At 47.1% G+C, this 22,200-nt stretch overlaps 1 protein-coding gene across 1 annotated transcript in view; it reads left to right on the forward strand.

Annotated features, from left to right (window-relative positions):
- LOC135827553 (polypeptide N-acetylgalactosaminyltransferase 1-like) overlaps positions 1-21,207 on the forward strand; it is a 25,444-nt gene extending 4,237 nt beyond the window's left edge. Inside the window, exons 6-14 of the mRNA XM_065340028.1 lie at positions 867-971; positions 2,050-2,192; positions 6,510-6,761; positions 7,289-7,423; positions 7,586-7,713; positions 10,308-10,374; positions 14,367-14,468; positions 16,553-16,687; positions 19,755-21,207. Coding sequence (XP_065196100.1) covers positions 867-971; positions 2,050-2,192; positions 6,510-6,761; positions 7,289-7,423; positions 7,586-7,713; positions 10,308-10,374; positions 14,367-14,468; positions 16,553-16,687; positions 19,755-19,901 — 1,214 coding nt within the window. The 3' untranslated portion in view covers positions 19,902-21,207. The remainder of the gene's footprint in view (positions 1-866; positions 972-2,049; positions 2,193-6,509; positions 6,762-7,288; positions 7,424-7,585; positions 7,714-10,307; positions 10,375-14,366; positions 14,469-16,552; positions 16,688-19,754) is intronic.
- Positions 21,208-22,200: the final 993 nt, after the last annotated feature.

A 22,200-nucleotide genomic window follows, 5' to 3' on the forward strand; every position in this document is an offset into this window, starting at 1 on the left:
GCGACGGGCGTATAAAAATAGATAGCATACATACATGTATGTGTATATGTGTGTTTGTGTGTGTGTGTGTGTGTGTGTGTGTGTGTGTGTGTGTGTGCGCGTGTGTGTGTGCATTGGTGGTCGATTCACGTGGCTTCGCCAGTTGTGTGGATTAGACAGTTATCTGGCGCAAGTCTTGATCTGTCTCATTCAGATCTTGTTCGCTATCGTTGCTATAAGAGAAAATCTGTGGGTGCACATCCAGTGCATTTGCGGATTTGCATGCTTCTCTTGCGGCGGGCGTATACATGGTACATGGTGTGTGTGCGTGCATGTGTGTGTGCTTCTGTGTGTGCTCTCGTGTAAGGGGGGGGGGGGGGGGTTAGAGGGGGTACGAGTTTTATGCATCAAAAAAGGACCTCACAGCCACTGCCATCATTTGGGTCGATACTGTGTTCATACACATGTACCTGTAAAGTGCTGGCACCTGAAGTCCGACCCCCGGAGCGGTGCGCTCGCTTTGCAATACCCAGCACGAGATTGCAACACTATGACATAGAGACCGCTAGAATCGGTGCTTCACTCGAGCACGAAAATCAGGAGGTTGGATTTCAGTTGCCACGACTACATTAAAACCTGTAGCAGGAGGTTGGATTTCAGTTGCCACGACTACATTAAAACCTGTAGCTAAAGACCACCATGACGAGCGACCAGCCTGGTACTACAGACCACTTTGCCAGGCACGGACGGTCTCACATTCATGTATGGCTGTGCGGTGCAAACCTCTAACTAAGGACCACCTGCCACTAAATACCACTTTCTCTGGCCCCAAGGGGCTGTCGTTAGTTACCGGTTTTACTGTATAATTATGTGTGTGCAATCTGTAGCTCATCTGAAAGACCCCTTGACGGAGTATGTGGGTCGCTTTGGCGGCAAAGTCAAGGTCAAGAGGCAGATTCGTCGTGCCGGTCTAACACGATCGCGCATGGCAGGTACGTGCTGATATTGCGGTGTGTGTGTGCGTGCGTGTGCGCGCACGTGTGTCGGATTCAGATCCGCTGTCGTTGCTATAAGAGAATCTGTGGATGCAGTGAATGGGATTTCGGTCTTTGACCACTTTGTGGCGGGTCTGATTTACTCACTTTCCACCGCTTTAGGAGCTGTATCTGTGCCTTCATCCATAGAGGGTGGTGGTGTTCCTATGGATGCGGAAAACCCGGCCTCCAAGTCTTACGCGAACCTGGAATTGTTTTGGTCATGCAAATTGACCAGTGTGGTGCCTGCTTGTTGAATACCGTAGTGTCTTCTATAAAAGCCTGTCTCATTTGGAAGCCTGTTTTGAATACAAGCCTGATTTTTCGAGATGCACTGTGGGCACATAAGCCTGGTTTTCATGTTGACATACATAGAGATATCTGTCTTGTATAGAAGCCTGCCTTAGAACAATAAGCGGGGGGGGGGGGGGGGGGGGGTGTTTTAACTCTGAATTTCACGCACTAAGCGATCATCAGAAAACACTTCAAAACAGTAACGAGAACATCTGGATCAGTACTATAAGTGTTACCTTCGGAACTTCAAACCATCCACAGCCATCACCCTAATCAAGTAGCAGACAACCAGGTCCAGTGCTTGTCACTTGAAGTGATACCTTTCACCACTGCTGTCATTCGCACCTTTTTGGACTTGCGCCATGATGCAGTCATTTACGCTTTGCTTTGTGTCTATAAACCAGTACTGATCCAGATTTCTCGTTACTGTTTTCTGATGATCGCTTAGTGCGCGAAACTCAGAGTTAACACATTTTTTCCGTCCTCTTGTTTGAACTAGCTCTGCCTCTCGGTACTGAGCACTCTGTTGGACAGCCTGGGATCTCTCTGTTTTGAAAGCCCGTCTTATATATAGAAGCCTGCAAAATTTCCCCCAAAAAGTCACAATAAGCCGCAGCTTTTATACACGACTTTACGGTAAGATGTATTTTGTAATGCAACGTAGTGATTCCGCTGTCTTCGCTGCCACGGCCCGCCTGCCACTGACTGTATTATTGTTTTCCCGGCTCTGCGCTGTGTTCAGGCGCGGCGGATGCCACGGGCGATATCGTCGTCTTTCTGGACTGCCATATCGAGGCGAACGCCGGTTGGTACGAGCCGCTGGCGATGCGCATCAAGGAGAACTACCGAACGGCCGTGTGTCCCACCATTGATGTCATTAACCAGGTATGTACAAGTCTACAGATATTTAGCGCACATTTATTTCCGGCTATGTTCGGCCTGACCGTATTCGGGCGGAATTTTGTTGCGCTCGGAATTTTGTTTTGCAAGGTTCGGTGTGACATTGTATACAGACAGCAGCAGTACAGGCCGATAATTTGATGTGGCCGAAACGTGTTTTAGCCCTGGGAGGCCGAAAATATACTAGTAGACCCAAAAATGTTGAGTTTACCTGTGTATAACTCCCAGAGAGCTGGGTTTACCTGTGTATAACTCCCAGAGAGCTGGGTTTACCTGTGTATAACTCCCAGAGAGCTGGGTTTACCTGTGTATAACTCCCCGCGTGTTGGGTTTACCTGTGTATAACTCCCAGAGAGCTGGGTTTACCTGTGTATAACTCCCCGCGTGTTGGGTTTACCTGTGTATAACTCCCAGAGAGCTGGGTTTACGTGTGTATAACTCCCAGGGAGCTGGGTTTACCTGTGTATAACTCCCAGAATGTTGGGTTTACCTGTGTATAACTCCCAGAGAGCTGGGTTTACCTGTGTATAACTCCCAGAGAGCTGGGTTTACGTGTGTATAACTCCCAGAGAGCTGGGTTTACGTGTGTATAACTCCCAGAATGTTGGGTTTACCTGTGTATAACTCCCAGAGAGCTGGGTTTACGTGTGTATATCTCCCAGAGTGTAGGGTTTACGTGTGTATAACTCCCAGAGTGTTGGGTTTACCTGTGTATAACCCCCCGAGTGTTGGGTTTACCTGTGTTTAACTCCCAGAGTTTTGGGTTTACCTGTGTATAACTCCGAGTGTTGGGTTTACCTGTGTATAACTCCGAGAGTGTTGGGTTTACCTGTGTATAACTCCGAGAGTGTTGGGTTTACCTATGTATAACTCCGAGAGTGTTGGGTTTACCTGTGTATAACTCCCAGAGTGTTGGGTTTACCTGTGTATAACTCCCAGAGTGTTGGGTTTACGTGTGTTTATACCGACCTAATATACACCCCCACTCACCACCCTACAGTGCACCAGGTATGTACTGGTACTTATTGTACCAGTGATTGAATATTCCACTTCATATTATACCAGTGAACCAATAATATACCTGATATTATACCAGTGAACCAATAAAATACTTGATATTATACTGCTTTTTTAGGAATGGAAATAGCCACAGCAAAAACCAGCAAAATGAGACAGGGAAATTTAGACTCAGGAGCTCAAAACAGCAGCAAAACCGAACAAATCCATAAGCAAAATTTAGACAAAGAGACCAGCATCAAAGAAAACAAAAATGCAGGCAATCAAGACTCATCATTCTCTGGCTTGACCTTCTTCTTCAGTTTCAAAGGTAAGCGAGGGTTTCTGGGAGGAGCAGCACGTGCAGGAGGATAGGGTGATAAGCTGATGGTTACATTCGATGAGCCATAAACACAAATTCCACCAGGGGACACAGGTGGCACAACAGACTCAGCAGCAGCACTAGTTTCTGACGAAGCACAAAGTACAGTATTTTCTTTGCCAGGAGCTGATTTGGTAGTGGCAGGCTTACAATCAATGGCGGAAGCTGTAGCACTGGCATCAGCGAGAGTAGGCCTATCATAAGCTTGTAAAGATTGAACATTCTTATGTCCGCTGACAGCCATAATCTTCCTATCCTCTATTCCTGCAAATTTCATCAAAGTGATGGAAGTCGCTCTAAGACAGTGATTCGTGTACGACTGTGACAAATTGCTAGCTTCTGAGAGCCTTCTCATCATGGCAGACAAAAGATTATGAGAAATGGGAGCATTCATGTACCAACAAGAATCTGCCATACCTTTGGTGATGCGAGCCCGTTGAAATAGCCTGTCACATTCGGGATGGAGATGGGAGAGGTACTTTTTGATGACACGGATTTGACGCTGGTCCTCGATACACCCAATTGAGGAGAAGCTGCTTCCCTTCAGACCGCCGGTGTGATTCTTGCTCATGAAGTCAGTTGCAAGCGTCACCCTTTCTCTTCCGTCTGGGCTGCTGAAGACAAGGTCACTTTTCACAAGTTTCGCCTGGACCTCGCCACCTCGGAGACAAAAGTGGGTTGTACTGATGAACCACACATACATGGACAACTTGATTGGGTCCTGTGTGTCCTGAACATCGGCGAAATGTTCCTTCAATTTTTCCAAATCTCCAGGACTAATGGCGGATTTGTGCTCCACGGCTGGTTCTTGGCCCGACCTTTTCCGTTCCTTCAGTGCACCGTCCAGTACCTTGTTGGATTGCTTGAATTCCGCATCGTTGAATATATTGACAGTGGGCCGCAGAGAAATCAAATGGCGACTAACCGCAGCTCGGCCTGCCACCAAACTGTTCCGCTTGTACGGCTCGCCGTTCTTCCGCTTCGCATCAGCGTAAAAGCCTTCCAGAAGCTTGGCAAGCTCAGGTACAGGTGTCAATTTAAAGTCCAAAGGAACAGATTTTTCCTCGGCATAATCTTCCAGAGCCCTGATCCACGTGCTGGTGGCCTTCTTCGTTGAAACGGGTACGGCATCATCAACAAATTTAGTTCTTTCTTCCTCAGCGGAGGAAGCAAACCTCTTCGCACGTGGCTCCATCTCAGAAATGAATGTGGTCATGGGGAGCATGCGCAATTGAACACCGGCATCAGAGCAGCTTTTTCGAAATTTTCTTGTAAAAAACATCAAAAATCAGCGTGTACGTGTACGTGTCGGTACGTGTAGCCTGTAGGTACGGAACGTGTGGTGATGCCAGTGGATTTTGAAGTATTTTATCAGCGAAGGAAATTGTTGTATTATGCCTTCCACAATCTCTCCCAGGAAGTGTGGTGAGTGTGTGGTGTATATATAGGTCGGTATATGTAGGATAAACCCTTCAGCTTCGTGTTTATTGGGAATATATTTCTTTCATAAACACCTCACCTACGGCTTGGTGTTTATTCTGAAATATATTCCCAATAAACACTCAGCTTCAGGGTTTATCCTATACATAACCCCATGTACCATAAAGTACAGCAAGAGCATCCCACCATCTCGTCCTTTCGTGGTCGTATTGTGGAGGTTTTGTCCTGTCTGTAGGTCATACGACGCGGGCCTTGTACACACATTGCACATTGTCCACTCAATCCGTACTCAATTGATCTTCGAGCGGACACGAGCTTCACACAAAGATCTGCCAAGTGTGACCTTAGTACACTGAGGTTCTCACACCGCACAAACTTCGTTGCACTCTGCCATACGAATTTCCTTTCTCCTGGCTGTAAAATTCAACGTGCGGCACACTCGCGGTTCTTTACGGTATAATCTCAGCGTGTTGAGTGTACCTGTGTGTAGCCCTGCAGTGTTGGGTTAGATTTGGGTTAGATTGTGTTTGCCTCAGGATTGTATAGTGTGAAAGTCCACCAGCAGACAAAGAAAGTCTGATACACTCATGCTTCGTTTATCCGGACCGGGCACTGCGCTTACCCCTTTGAATGTCCGTTGCTCCGATTCACATACATGTTTACGGGGAAAGGCCATATAATAGGGAGGTTTAGTTCCCACGTAACGGAAGCGCGTACGTGGGTGATCCACGTAAAGTGGATGAAGGGCACCCACGTTGCAATGTTGTGTTTAGTCACACGGAACAAACAAAAGCATAAAGCGAAAGGCCCAAACCTGGTCAAAGACGAAGCTACCCGGGCCTAAGAAGCTCATCCAATATTTTGATTTCGTGCTTCGGAAACTTCTTCAGCTGAGCACCCTCACAGCTTGCACAATGCACTCCATTCTGATTTTCACCCACGTTCTGGCAGAACGTGGGTGAGCCTTCATACACGGTATGTCGTGAATCAGAAAACGTCTGTACGTGGGTCACTGAGTATCACGTGGTACACACACGTAAAGTACCCACGGATTACGTGAGACTAAACCTCCCTAATAGATACGGCATGTGACCTCACTATTTCCACAAAAAAGTGACAAAAGAGTAGTAATATTTCCACTAAAGCTTGCTCAAAGGGTGCCGGATAGATCGAAGTGCCCGTAACTTTTGGGGTCCGGAAAACCAAGGTATGAGTGTGCCTTCTGTGTAAAGCCGACAAAGACAGTGTCTGTACAGTGCTGACAACTGAAATCCGACCCCTGAGTGTTGCGTTCACGTTCTGGCGGTCTCTGTTTTCGTAGTGTTACAATCCCGTGTTGGGTCTTTGCGATGTGAGCGCAACGCTCAAGCGGTCGGATTTCAGTTGCCAGCACTAAATGTCAAACTGCCAGCTGTACATTGATTAACCCTCATCCCGCCATCTCCATGCGGCATGCCTCTTTCCCTCCTGGCCTGTGCTTCTAGGACAACTTCAACTACGAAGGGGTGACCGACCCGTTCGTGATGGGCAGCTTCAACTGGAACCTGATCTACACGTGGCGTGGTATCCCACCGAGAATTCGCAAGGAGGATGTCAAAGACGAAACGTCTGAGTTTAGGTCGCCAACTATGGCTGGTGGTCTCTTCGCCATGGACCGCAAGTACTTTAATGACCTTGGCACGTATGACTGGGAAATGGACATCTGGGGAAGTGAGAATCTGGAGCTTTCGTTTCGCGTGAGTCCTACTTCTGCTGTTGTGACTGTGTTTTGATGGTGTGTGCGTGTGTGTGTGCGTATGTGTGCATGCGTGTGTCTGTGTCTGTGTGGCCGTTTTATGCCGACGTACTCCATGTGGTGTAGACCAGGTGTGCATTGGTGGTCAATTCACATGGCTTCGCAGATTGTGTGGATTGGGCAGTTATCTGGCGCTAGTCTTGATCTGTCTCATTCAGATCTTGTCCGCTATCGTTGCTATAAGAGAAAATCTGTGGGTGCACATCCAGTGCATTTGCAGATTTGCGTGCTTCTCTTGCGACGGGCGTATCCATGTACATGGTACATGGTCTGTATGTGTGTGTGTGTGTGTGCGCGTGTGTGTGTGTGTGTGTGTGTGTGTGTGTGTGCGTGCGTGTATGCGTGTGTGAATTCACCGACTCACTTCTCTCTCTCTCTCTCTCTCTCTCTCTCTCTCTCTCTCTCTCTCTCTCTCTCTCTCTCTCTCTCTCTCTCTCTCTCTCTCTCTCCTGCCCCGTGTTTGTACAGCTGTGGATGTGTGGCGGTCGGCTGGAGTTTGTGCCGTGCTCGCGCGTTGGCCATGTGTATCGACGAGCGTCGCCGATCAGCTTTCCGAAAGGCGTCGGCAAGACAACGCAACGCAACGCAAGACGATTGGCAGAGGTGAGTGCGACATGTGATGAAGGCCACGATGTATGATACGCTCAAATCCCAAAAAAATTTCATCGCAAACCTGTGCATTTCTTGAAGGCGCAACATTTGTGAGGCGCAAAGTTCGCCAGTTTACAGTACCATTTGTTTGCGTTCTTTGTGTGTCTACATTAGGTGTGGTTGGATGAGTACAAGAAATTGTTCTACGAGACCAGCTCACCAGACATCATGAAGGTCGACCCTGGAGACTTGAGTGACCGGCTTGACCTTCGCAAGCGGCTCAAATGCAAGTCCTTCGACTGGTGAGTGAAGTCGTATATGCACGCTTACACTCTACGTCTCCCCCCCCCCCCCCCTCCCCTTTCTCTCTATTTGTTGATCAGGCGCGTAGGTCGCATGGCGGATAAAAATTTCAACCTTCATGTAGGTTTAGCATGCCCATAATGACCATGGATGGCATGTATCTGCCATCCTACACACATGCGGCCGTGCCCCCCCCCCCCCCCCCCCTAAAAAGAGGACCAGCTACGTCCCTGCTGACGGTAGGCAGAGTTTTCTCGGGCTAGCAATCATCGGACAGCGCTGTCTTATGATTGCGAACGCGTAAGACTCTTGTCTCCAAAAAAAAATAAAAAAATAAAAAAAAACTCTGACGCGTAAGACTCTGTCTCTGAGTAGACCCAGGTGCTCGAAGTCACTTTTACAGTGTGTGTTTGCCGAGCTGAAGCTCACACTAGCAATGATCACTTTCCAGAATCCTGCTCGTGGATGGAAGGTATCTTGTCCAAGTTTGTTCTGAGGCCAGGCTCGATTGAGCCAGGCCATCTTTCGATCCGATCTGTTTCTCTGGAGTTCGCTGATTTTTCATATCAAATTTTGGTGTCGCAGAGGGTCCTCTAAGTCCGTACTGATCAGAGGTGACTCGAAATACACACATATTTCTGCTAATTGCTAACTTGCAATTACTCGGTTACGACGAAAGCACCGAAGGGATATGTTTGGCATGTGCCTCCACAAGTATTTCTTGCAAAAGCGTAGTTTGTCACCGAAATGCAAGCTGTTTTTAGTCGGCTCAGAGAAGAAGCAGCTACGCTGTGAAAACCGCGGGAAAACAGTGGTGGAGATGCCAGGAGTGTCAACCTTTCTGCAAGGATTGGTGGTTCTCTGTAAATTCTTCTCCTCTGGCCATTCTCAACTCTAAGCTGGCTCTTGATGATTGAGTGAAGGTCTGTTTGACGCTGTGGCCGTTCGAAATCGGTCTTGGCAAAGTTGATTTTTGCATGAAATGTAACCCAAATTGTATTTTGTATGGACACTCGAAAACCCACTCGCGTGGTATGGGCCTTCTGCTTATCGTAGATCCCTGAAAATTGCTACGCGAGGAGAACATACCACACTGTCCCCTAAAATATTTGAGTCGAATACAATAACAGAACATGACATTATGGACGTACGAACTTAGGATACCATGTACGGACTTCGAGCACCTGAGTCTACCAGCAACGAAGCCTAGCCCGATTGTCACTCTCCCGTCCCCTGGGCGCGAGTCGTCTTGGCACTGGTCGGCCCTAGCAAGTTGAGACAAATCCACAAACCTCTTTTGTGTGTATCTATCTATCCATCCATCTATCCATCTGCCTATCTATTGATATCTATCGATCTATCTATCCATCCATCCATCCATCCATCCATCCATCTGCCTATCTATTGAGATCTATCGATCTATCCATCCATCCATCCATCTGCCTATCTATTGATATCTATCGATCTATCTATCCATCCATCCATCCATCTGCCTTTCTATTGATATCTATCCATCCATCCATCTGCCTATCTATCGATCTACCCATGCATCCATCTGCCTATCTATCGATCTACCCATGCATCCATCTGCCTATCTATTGATATCTATCGATCTATCTATCCATCTAGCCATCCATCTGCCTATCTATTGATATCTATCGATCTATCTATCCATCTGCCTATCTATTGATATCTATCGATCTATCTATCCATCCATCCATCCATCTGCCTATCTATTGATATCTATCGATCTATCTATCCATCCATCCATCCATCTGCCTATCTATTGATATCTATCGATCTATCTATCCATCCATCCATCCATCTGCCTATCTATTGATATCTATCGATCTATCTATCCACAGTTGTCTAAGGTCCCCAAACTGCATATACCGTAAAGTACCGCCAGAGCGCTCCGCCATCTCGTCCTTTCTTGTTCGTATTGTGGAGGTGGTCTGCTGTCTGTAGGCCATACGACACGAACCTTGTACACATATTGCACGTTGTGCAATCAATCCGTGCCTTCAAGCGGACGCGAGCTCCACACCAGAACCTGCTAAGTGTGAGAACCTAAGTGTACACTAAGGTTCTCACACCGTACAACTTCATTGCACTCTGCCATGGGATTTTCCCTTCCCTGGCGGTAAAATCAAGGTGGGGCGCTCTGGCGGTACTTTACTGTGCATGTAGTGCTTTATGCCCAGTGGACAGAGTCACTAGTACGACACTCACGCGGCAATGACACAACCCACGTTTTTCTCTGCCGTTGGTTACGTGTTAAAAACACTAACCAGGCAGCATTGTGTAGTGTGAGTATTGTATCGACTAGTATCCATCCATTCGCCCATTCGTCCATCCATCCATCTGTTAGTTTTTCTTTGTAAATCTGTGTGTGTGTGTGTGTGTGTTTATTTGTGTGTGTGTATGTGTGTGTGTGTGTGTGTTTATGTGTGTGTGTGTGTGTGTGTGTGTGTGTGTGTGTGTGTGTGTGTGTGTGTGTCTGTGTCTGTGTCTGTGTTTATGTGTGTGTTTACGTGCGTGTTTGTGTCTGTGTGGATGTGTTTTTTGTGCACATCCGTGCTTGCTCCTGTAGGTTCCTGCAGAATGTTTTCCCTGAACATTTCGTTCCAGATCCAAAGTTCATGATGGCATGGGGAGAGGTATGTCAATTGTGTCTTATTGTTCACCAGTTCTATCTCTTAATTTGCTGGCCAAAAATCCTATATATAGGATTTGAAAATGTGTGTCTTTTATGCCGTTGTTATTGGTCATCACGACCAATAATAACGGCATAATGGTTTTCATGGAAGTTGTAAATATGTTTGAGGCATGAATGTTTACATTTTAGATTCATAGGGTGATAATATTTCTGATGAATACCCATTTTCAGCAATAATTGGAAATTTGAGCATAATTGTTCAGCTGCTGTCATGGAAAGGACTGAAGCAGTGAATGTGCAGAAGAACATTGCCGGTGTGGCACGGGGTGGTTTCATGATGACATATCGCACATGCCGTCATGAAACTACCAGTTTTAAGGATAAAACAAGGTCCAATAAAATCTCAAATCCTATATATAGGATTCGAAAAATAGGGCACAGGCCTTAGTAATATTGAGCAAGGAGATGAGCCTGAGATGTTAGTGTTTGAAAAAATTATCTTATTCAACTCTCGATATCTACTAAGACCTAGCAAGGAAGAATTGGTCACATACTTTTTGCTATTCTCATGCCACACCCATTTTGAGTTGAAAAATATGACCAAAATCCTATATATACAAAATCCTATATATAGGATTTAGCAAATTAACCCTTTTATATGTACTGAAAAAATTGTACACAGACTGAATTTGATCTCGACTCACCTCAAATTCTATAATTATCTGGGTCATAACTTTAGTCTCCTTTTGACGATTTTTTCAATCTTGGGCTTCCTGGAAAGCTCGTCGCAAGAGGAACACATTGAGCCCACGCTTGCCACCACGAAGGTCAAAACGCCAGCGCTACAGCCCAGCGTCTTAGCTGCAACGCCACTATTCCGACAGAAGTCGTCTTGCATCAGCCATTTCGCTCTCCTTGCTCGTAACAACTGTTACTTCAAAAAAATTTCACAAACTGCCATGAGTCCGTTTACTATTTTGAACGTGTTTCTACGTCACTGCATGCCCAGAATAATGGGGAAATCCCTCATTCAAATTTGCGCGAGCGGCTATTGAGCGACATTTGCCGCGATTCGACTTTCGAGCTTCGTAACTCTGGAACCACACATCGGAGCGCTTCAGCGATTGTTTCAATGGACAGCTGGAAGTTTTCTCTTTGACCTACATATTTTAGTTTTCGGATATAACCCAGGAACGACTGAGTTGCGATCGATTGAAATTTTGAAAAGTTTCGATCCCAGGGGATCGAAAGTTGTACAGTCCGTACACAAAGGGTTAACCCTTTATTGGCCGATTAAAATATAAACAAGCCCACGCAATCGCCAAACCTGTAACTAAATTGGACGTAACTTTAGTTTGCACTGGACAAATTCCACGATCTTGGGCATCCTGGAAAGGCCTTGACGAGAGGAGCGCAATGAGCCTACACTCGACTCCACGGGATGCACTGGCCCAGCGCTGCAAGCCAGGGAAGGCCCACCAGCGCTGGGCTCACGCTCGAGATCTATCTCTATCCACCATTTCACTCCTGTTGCTCGTATCAAACTCAAAATTTTCGTAGACACTCCCGGGAACCTGCTTTTGAAGTTGAATCGGTGTAGCCTTGTCAACAGGTGACGCAAGCAGGGAAAATCCCGGCTGTTGACCCACGCATCGCACTCTGAGCACAAATTTCCCGGGACCAATATTACGAGTGCTATAACTTACGAACCGCTCTTTGTATCGCTTTGAAAATTGTTTGAGGCGACAGCTGAGAGTTTTCTCTTCGACCTACATATTTCGATCTCTCCGAAAGACCGAGATTTGACCAAGTTACGATAATTTCAAAATGCCTACCCCATCGAACATCGGTGTTCGATCAATGTATGGGCCAGCCAATAAAGGGTTAAGAGATAGTTAGTGCATTTCAAAAGTATACTGTAAGACCAGTAGTGTTAACGAACATTTAATTCCCGTAGCTATGCAGAAGACGTTACTTCAGTAACGTCTGGCGCTAGCCAGGGTCCACACAGCTTTAATTTGGTGTTTGTTTGTTTGTTTGTGTCACGCCTGGCGCTATCCCGTATCTGTCCCGTACCGTATCGCACAGCTGGCCATTTGCTGGCTCCCGTATCTGTCCCGTACCGTACCGTACCATCAAACACAGCTGGCTACAAACAGCTGGCCACAATATTATGTACGTGTATACGACTCCCTGTGTGTTGCATATGTGCTTGAAGGGGACGGTTGCACTTTTTGTAGCTCCGTTTTATCTGAGTTTTCAGTCGTTCCTTTTACTAGTCTTGCCAAGGGGGCGGCTCTGGGTCCACCAGAGTTGCCCCTGGCGTATTTCTGAATTTGCTGGGGCGAGGGTTCCGCGACGCGGTCGCCAAGGCAGTGTCTTTTCAGTCACGACCGTTGTCGTCCTCGTCTCTCCATTCGCGGTGGTGTAGCTGACCCCCGAATGGTTTCAAACTGCGAAGCTCGGAGGAGTACAGTGGTGGCAGAGGCATGAGCTGTGAGTGGAGACGGTTGCTGGAGATGGATGGTGATGCAGGGAGAAGAGTTACGCTGCCTGACGCCGCGTGGAAAATTGTTTGAACCTGCAATTTCAGTTCGAGCGCGGTGGACTTCTAGACGATGTGTCCTCATGGCTGTTTTTCAACGCTTGGCCTATCGCTGATATCCCTGCGTGGGATGTTCTTCCAGTGGAGTCCAGGTGGGACTTCGGGTGCCCACACTCCATCACCTGGTTAATTGTTTCGGAACTGCAAAAATAATTATTGTTTCCTATTTTGTGCGCATCTCTTGTCATCTCTCTTTTCTATACGTCGCACACCAGATGTACTACTATCGCCGTCTTTGTCTTGCTTTCTCTCCCTGATTGCTGTTTTTTTCTGTTTCTGTTGCCACTGTCCCTCATCATACCCATGCTTGGGTGGTGGGCGGCGTGACCCGTTAGGGTAGCTGCCAATACAGTACGACTCCCTGATGTATAGAGAGACTTTCTGGAAAGAAATAGGGAGACGAGGAGGAAATGAAATTAGAATGGATGTTAGTTGCCGAATAGGTGATAGGATGCGTCAGCAAAAACATACTTTGGAAGAGAGATCCCGTCGTCTCCAAAATAGGCGTGAACGGGCGAGTCAGCGCCGGTCACAGGAAACGTCTGCAGAGTGATCCCGTCGACTCCAGAACGCGCGTGCTCGGCAGAGTCAGCGCCTTCCCAGGAAACATTTCCATCAGTTCCCACAACATGCACGATGAGCTAAGTAACAAAGCATAGCGTAGGGCCCTGAGCTTCCAAGCTCTCTCGTTTTAACGATTTAACGAGTTTTAAAAATTCGTTAACAATTGAACTCGTTATGTACTAAACGATAATACATGTACAGTCGTTTGCCAGTTTTGACACAGAATTCGTTAGAATTTCACCTCGCTAACCCACAAAAATCCGGAGATCGTGAACTTTAATTGACGTTAAAATATCCGATCTTACAGTAGACCTCAGACAAATAATTCAATTTTGTGCAAAAGAGAAAGACCAAGGAACTACAAGTTACGCTATACTGTCCACTAACACCACCTTGGTCTTTCTCTTTTGTATAAATTAAACCTTGGCTCTCCATCTGAGTCAATTCAATTTTGGTTTGAGCTTTTTGAGAAATTTCTTTGGCATATTCCTCGGGCAGTTCCCGCTATTTTTCTCATTTAATTTTCTAAGTGATTCGATAACAGACGCCCTATTTTGGAAAATTTATGCACAAAGTGATCACAGATGTGATGTGGTATAGATGCTGGCCTGAAGGTTTTTGGAAACCAGAGGTCTATACTTTTGAAATGCACTATAGCTCTTTGTGACCTGGGGTCGAGGGACTGATTCGAGTGTCAAATCACTGGATTGTAATTTGAGTGGAGACCAAGTGTGCGTGCGTGTGTGTGTGTATGTGTGTGTGTGCGTGTGTGTGTGTGTGTGTGTGTGTGTGTGTGCATGCGCTCATCCTTGGCGTGTTTACAGCTGCGTAATCCCGAGTCTCAGATGTGCTTGGACATGATGTCGAAGAAGGATGCCCAGACGCCCGCGTCACTTTATCCATGTCATGGTCAAAAGGGGAACCAGGTGAGTTCACGATTGCTGTAAAACCAGGTATTTTCGGTGGTGTAATATTGTCTGTATTTCCCAAAATCAACGGTTCGGTAGCGCGAAAATTTCGGTAGACCAGTTTTCCAGATCCAAAAATGCATTTTGCACACCGTGTGGCATGGCATTGTTGAATTTTCGGTCGCGTTTTTTTATGTATAAAATTCCCTGTACCGAAGTTACCAAAAATAAATCTCTACCGAAATGTTCCGGTTTTACAGTAGCAGTAGTTCGATAATGCTACTGTCGTGGATATTGAAATCCGGTGGAATGACCGAGGCTGGCGCCCTTACTAACTTAGTGCGTACACGCACTCTAGTTCACGTACGCACTGCAAAAATGGACCAGCAGTGCTCACGGCTGCGAGGCAAGCGCCCCATGGCTGCTTGACTTCTCAACAGATGTCAATGTTTCGTTGATGCCATCTTCAGTAGGTCCGTGAAATGGTAGTGGTAGATTTTTTCTTTAGGCCAGACGACGCTTGCAGACACCAGCACAAGCACTGCACCAGCCACATTCCACAACAGCTAGAAGTTGCTCCTGACAAGCCTTGTTTTGTTCCATTATGATGTTGGGAACTCATCAGAGGAGAGGTAGATGTTGAATGAAATGGGTTGAACTAAATGATATTGGTTTAAAGAAGGTATTGGCGCAATGTGTGTACACTCAACGAACTATCACGTGTGACAAAACAACACGAATGAAATCGTGCAGAATGTAGGTGTTATGAAACCTACCTACACAACTATCACAGGTGCTTAGTCAATCACAAGGAGAAAGAGAGGTACACAGAATAGGTTGCGCTAAAAAAACTACACGTCACAAAGTATACTGATGCGGTGACAAAGATGGGTGCAAAGTAGAAGCCGAGTGACAGCCAACAAAGGAGTGTGTGATGCCGTGGCGAACTGTGAGATCTTGAAGTCATAAGTCAAAAAGAAGTCAACCATGACTTCTCCTGGACCAGGAAATCTGGTATTGATGTGAAGAAGGATGATCTGCTGCAAGGATTATAGCGTCAGACGCCAACCCTGTTGTCAAGATCTAGATGGAAACGTCGCTTTAGCATTTCATAGTTCGCCACTGCACCACACTCCTTTCTACCCAACGTCAGCTTTCGAGGTTCGTGTGCAATTAGCAACTTTCAAATGTGACGTTAGACGTCCAGAATGATGATTTTGTTGGCTGTCACTCGGCTTCTACTTTGCACTCATCTTTGTCACCACGTCAGTATACTTTGTGACGTGTAGTTTTGTTAGCGCAACCTATTCTGTGTACCTCTCTTTCTCCTTGTGATTGACTTAGCACCTGTGATAGTTGTGTAGGTAGGTTTCATAACACCTACATTCTGCACGATTTCATTCGTGTTGTTTTGTCACACGTGATAGTTCGTTGAGTGTACACACATTGCGCCAATACCTTCTTTAAACCAATATCATTTTAGTTCAACCCATTTCATTCAACATCTACCTCTCCTCTGATGAGTTCCCAACATCATAATGGAACAAAACAAGGCTTGCCAGGAGCAACTTCTAGCTGGTGCAGTGCTCGTGCTGGTGTCTGCAAGCGTCGTCTGGTCTCATCTGGTTACAAGAAAAATCTACCACTAAGATTTGAATGTCCACAGCAGTATGATCTGACTGCTGCTGCGGCTGCTGATGATGCTGCTACTGCTGGTGGTAGTGGCGGTCGTGCTGCTGCTGCTGCTGGTGGTGGTGGTCGTGCTGCTGCTGGTGGTGGTGGTCCTGCTGCTGCTGCTGAAGATGCTGCTACTGCTGCTGAAGGTGCTGCTACTGCTGCTGAAGATGCTGCTGCTGCTGAAGATGCTGGTGGTGGAGGGGCACGGGCGATGGGCTCCTACTTTCTGATCTTGAAACATTGTTTGAATTTGTGTAGGGATGGTACGGGGAACCAGTAATCGCAGTGACTGTGTAATATTCAGGAACAGGTGGTACGCATGCTGTTGCAGGAACCAGTAGTCACCAGAACTGTGTAGTATAGATACACAGGGGATAGGCATACTCTTACGTTTTGTTTTGTTTTCTCATTCTCTTTGCCACCAGGGCTTCTTCTACACAAAGTTGAGGGAAATTCGACACGAAGAGCTGTGCTTGGATGCGTCGGAGAGCAAACCAAACGCCAAGGTGATCTGGTACGAGTGCCACGAGATGCAGGGGAATCAGAAGTGGATCAACAAGGTGAGTGTGCGTCGCGGCACACGTATGTCTCTTGTCGTCAACGCGCTGCTTCTTAACCGGTCCATACAGGTCCATTTGGTGCGTCCGTGGAGCTATGAAGCCGAGACCTCTGGCCGACTGAGCTTAACCCTTTGCGTGCTGAGTACGAGTTAACTCGCACTTTATGCATGACCTGATCCACTACGTACGAGTTAACTCGCAAAAAGTTCGCGCGCTGTATCGCAGTGCATAGACCAGTGTACAAACTTTCGTAACTTCGTCAAACATAAACGCATAGCGACAATCAATACACCGTTGGAAAGATCTTCACCTCATCTTTCCGGGGATATAAAGTTCTTCGCGATAGGATAAGAATTCATTGAGCGGCGACAAGATGAACACGGAAATCACGGCCCAGAGTGAACGCGCGCTGTATCGCAGTGCATAGACCAGTGTACAAACTTTCGTAACTTCGTCAAACATAAACGCATCGCGACAATAACTACACCGTTGGAAAGATCTTCACCTCATCTTTCCGGGGGTATAAAGTTCTTCGCGATAGGATAAGAATTCACTGAGCGGCGACAAGATGAACACGGAAATCACGGCCCAGAGTGAACGCGCGCTGTATCGCAGTGCATAGACCAGTGTACAAACTTTCGTAACTTCGTCAAACATAAACGCATCGCGACAATCAATACACCGTTGGAAAGATCTTCACCTCATCTTTCCGGGGGTATAAAGTTCTTCGCGATAGGATAAGAATTCATTGAGCGGCGACAAGATGAACACGGAAATCACGGCCCAGAGTGAACGCGAATTTTTTTGTTCATAACTTCTTTTTGTTGCAGAGCGTGCCAGGGGATTTCCCTTTTGGCACGGCGCATGCGTGATGGACATCAAATGAAGCGCTTGGATCTGAGCTTTGCAGCGCAGTTTGAATTGTGAAAATCTGTTGAATTTGGGCAAGAAGCCGAACAAGAATGTGAAATTGAGCTGTTGTGCCGTTCCGAGGCACGGTGGAGTAATTCGGAGAGGACCTGGATGTGGCCCTGATGTGTCTATGGAGCTGAGAGCTGCCAGGATGGATTCGCTTGGTCCTGATCTTTCCAACGAGCCCAGGACGATAAAAATCCATCAAGGTTGAGTAAAATCAGAATAAATTTCGTTCGGAGCTGTGAGTGCATACTCCACCAAGAGAGTCAGTGCGCTGTACGGCCAGTGGATTGGAGAAAAGGGGCTCAGCATGCAAAGGGTTAATGGGCCCCACCACCACACTCCATTATTCACCCCACTGTCTGGAGATAATGTTGATTTTGTAGGAAAAAAATACCGTGTAGTGCATGCATGCTTTTACCATAGAACTCTGTCTTGATCTTGTGGCCTGGCACGAAGGAAGCATAGACGCAGCGAATAGGATTTTTCGGTCTTTGACCGCTTTGTGGTGGGTCTGATCTGCTCACCTTCCACCGCTCAGGAGCTGCATCTGTGCCTTGATCCGTAGAGAGAGGGTGGTGGCGCTCCTGCGGATGCGGAAAACTCGGCCTCCATCCGAGCTTCACCCAAACCGCGATTTTTGTCTTGATCGTCACAGGACTCTGCAATGCGAGGCAGCACTCAGGGTTGCCACGCCAAGTTTGCCAAATCGACTGCTGTAAAACCGGATAGTTTAACGACCAAAAAGTTTACGTTTTTGTAATTTTGGCATGATTACGTGCGGAGAGTTTAACGAAGGCTACCTGGCCACCCATCCGTATTGCGCACCTTTACACAAACATCTCGCGATAACGTTTCTTCAAATAACGAAAAAAATTGTCGTTAAAACGTTAGACTTTCAGGTTTTACAGTAGCACTCCTGACGAAGCCATCTCGCGTTCATATTTGTAGAAAAGCTGCCGACTGACTCCGAATGCCGTAGAAGCTTCGGATTTGGAACTAAACTGGTCCTAGCGCCTGGTGAATAGAACGCCTTTATAGCCCAATATGCTCTTTTCTGCCCGTTTGGGTTTGGCGTTTGTGGCCGTCGAGCGCTCTACATACCGCGAGTCCTCATCGGAACAGCCGTCAGTGATGCCATCAGCAGCCGCGGTTGCCAACCTAAGCTGCATACGTGACCTGGTCTCTTCCATATCGTGCTGGTTTACACTATCATTAAGCAAATTACTACAGTCAGACCTCGCATAACCGCACACATCCGTTTTCCACAAAAATATCCAGATAGGCGAGGGAACTAGATAATCGAACACACATACCGTGTGTATGCATGGCAAATGCTGTAAATCGGTAACCAACAATTTTCTTCCGGATGGCGAGGGATCTGGATAAAAGAGGACCGGATAAGCGAGGTCTGACTGTACCCACGACGAAATACTGAGGCCTCATCACGGCATGGCGGAGTCGCGGAAACAGAAACTTCGGCTACAACACAAACTACACTGCTTATACTAACGACGGCGTACCTAATCGAATGTCGACTTCCTTCAGGAGATGTCTCGACGACAACAAAATTTAGTTTACAGAAATCACCGCGTACAGTCATTTGCCGGTTTTGACACGGAATTCGTTAGAATTTCACCTCGCTAACGCACGAAAATCCGGAGATCATTAACTTGGATTGACGTTAAAATATCTGGTCTTACAGTATTCAAGCTATCGGAACGATGGGTTTTCCGATGTGCCTGTTTGCATTGAATCCTGGGGACGAAGGTGAGATTTTGCTGATTTTCACCTGGTCACCCAAGCGGTCTCACTGCATTGCTCTGGCATTATGTACAGTCAACTTCGCTTATAATGACACTCGGCGGGGCATCAAAAAGGTGTCCTTATTTGCGAAGTGTCGTTATACCCGAAGTCTCATTATATGTATTACAGTAGGATGGGACTTTGCTCTGGGCATGGAAATTCTGTCGTTATTCGCGAATTGTCGTTATATCCGCAGTCGTTATTAGCGAAGTTGACTGTATTTGACGCATATGACATGTTTGTATGTGTGTGTCTGTCTGTCTGTGTGTGTCTGTTTCTCTGTGTTTGTGTGTGCGTCCGAATGTGTTGTGTTGTGTGTGTGCACATGCTGTATTGGTTGGTACAGGACCATAAGGTCATGTACCATCCTAATTCCAACCAATGCCTGGACAGATCTAGCTCCGCCTCCGGCAGCCATCTAGTCACCAATGTCTGCAACGGCGCAAAGTCACAGGAATTTGTGTTCGGCTCGTATTCCACGACCAACGTCTAAACTGCACGGAGAGTCATTCGATGTTTGCCTGTCCGCAGGTCAGAGTTTTGCTTGTGTGCTGACGAGGGCATGACGATGGCTGACATCACATGCACGCTGTTGATGCTTGAGTAACTCATCCTCCACTGGAGCGGCATGCCGCGCCATCTCGGAGTTCTAGTTCCGCCAGCACATTGGCGATGCCACATAGTTTACTGCTCTCTCCTGTCTCTTGTGTCACCTGTCTCGTGTCTGTCTCTCGCTCTCAGTCCCTCGCTCTCAGTCCCTCGCTCTCAGTCCCTCTTTTTCTCTCTCTCTCTCTCTCTCTCTCTCTCTCTCTCTCTCTCTCTCTCTCTCGTGCGCGCACTTCCTGTCACCTTTCGTTGCATGCGGTTGAGCACTCACTTGCTATCTCTCTCTCATATGATTCCGTGTTGCGGTGCTGTGTACTTGAGCATGGAGAAGAAGGGTGTTGAATTCTGTCGTTGGCACAACATATTCTTTTGCTTTATTCAGTAGTACTGTCTGTGGAGGTTGGCGGTCAAGTGGCTGCTACGCATATCCCTCCCGCTGCTCCTGGGCTTTGACATTGCTGCACTGTGCCAGTCAACTGCCAGCACCTGTCCACTGTGAGCCAGGAGCGGGTTTTGCTGCGCCGCTGTCGCCGGTGCAAGTGCTAGGTCGTATGCATGTAACGCTGGTGGCTACCATCAACTCTGCCCGTGCGTTTTTGCTCACACCAACTGCAGCAGCAATTGTGTGCACCTGTGCGCGGCGGCGCGTGTACATGTACATGTACACCAGTACCCGAGCTGCAATGCTGTCGATGCTCTTAGCCGTAAGCGGCCGACGCCTGTCGTGCACGCGAGTGCGGGCGCGTGTGTGGTTTGCACCTCGCTTACCGATAGCCTTCTGTCCGCTCGCTGCCATTCGGGTCCCAGTGTGTGCCCCATTACCCTGGTGATCAAGCTGCTACAGCATCGTTACCCAAATGTATAATAAACCCACCCTGTTCTGATATTCACCCGTGCGATTTCGGTTATATCTGCCGAAGTTTACCTCTTTGTACCTCAAATCTAGCACCTTTCTATATTTGCTACATCGTGCCTGCCTGCCTCAGATTGGTAAACTTTTTTATTTATCACGGGGCTTGTTTCCTTTGCAATGTTTATCATTCTCCATTGCTCTTTCCTTTCTTCCACGTTCCAGTAGATATAATGTAGGTTAACTGTTGTCGAATTTCTGGTATCCAAGACTTAGAAGACTTCTTGTGCACGTGCATGCTGTGGTGTCCCAGGTGTCTCTTGCCAAGTCTTGGTGTCCCTTCCGCTTCCCACACGTTCTTTAGGGAAGTCAACAGTGCACGCGCGTGTGTGTGTGCGCGCGTGTGTAGGGCTCGTTCGTTAGCACATGTGGGGGGCATATTGCATTTTGCTTATGCGTATGTGTGTGGGCCAGCACTCGTGCATTTGTGCCACCTTTACTGTAGCTATGGTAATATTTATGGGCAATGTAAGGTCGGCAAGGTGATTGCGACACGCATTTTAACGACGTGTGTGTGGTATCATGTACCGTAAAGTACTGCCAGCGCGCGCCGTCTCCCGTGTAACGGCCCCAAACCCTGTAAAGTGCGTTACATACTCACTGAAAATTGCCTCATATCAACTGCAAACTTGCCGCATATCAATAATATTCACCGCATCAGTATTTACCGCATATTAACCGCAAATTCACCGCAAATTATGCCATATTATGCCGCGTTTTTTCCCCGCGTTTTTTAGCGATTTTCCCCGGGGACAGATGTTTTTCATACCCGATTGTATAGTGGTGGGCAAAGAAAAACGCGACCCACGTGCCTAAAGGCCTATTCATACTCCATTTCGCTTACGGTGAACACGTCGCGAAAAAGTTGATCTGAGCTCAACTATTTCGCTTACGGAAAAGTCATTGCGCGACGGTCGCACGATGGCTTTCCCGTACGCGAGATGAAGTATGAATCTTCCTTGAAGCAGTGCCAGGGTTCATGCGGCCCATGTGGCTCTTGGATGTTGTTTTTTTGGACTACCGGTATACCGTGTATTGGAAATGAAAACGATGGGTGGGCAGAGTCGGATTTCTTTGACAACTCGACAGAGAGAGAGACAGACACAGAGACAGAGACAGGGAAACCAAGCGTTGTTACTTCCCTTCTACTTGAAGTATAGGTATACTTTCAAGCAGGGGGTATTTTACTACTACCTGCTTCTCAGAAAGTATCGAGCAGGATGAGTGATTATACAGGAACAGAACGACAATGATCTGCATGGTCACGTTAAAATCA

Source organism: Sycon ciliatum, chromosome 11, assembly GCF_964019385.1.
Source record: "Sycon ciliatum chromosome 11, ocSycCili1.1, whole genome shotgun sequence".
Taxonomy (NCBI): domain Eukaryota; kingdom Metazoa; phylum Porifera; class Calcarea; order Leucosolenida; family Sycettidae; genus Sycon; species Sycon ciliatum.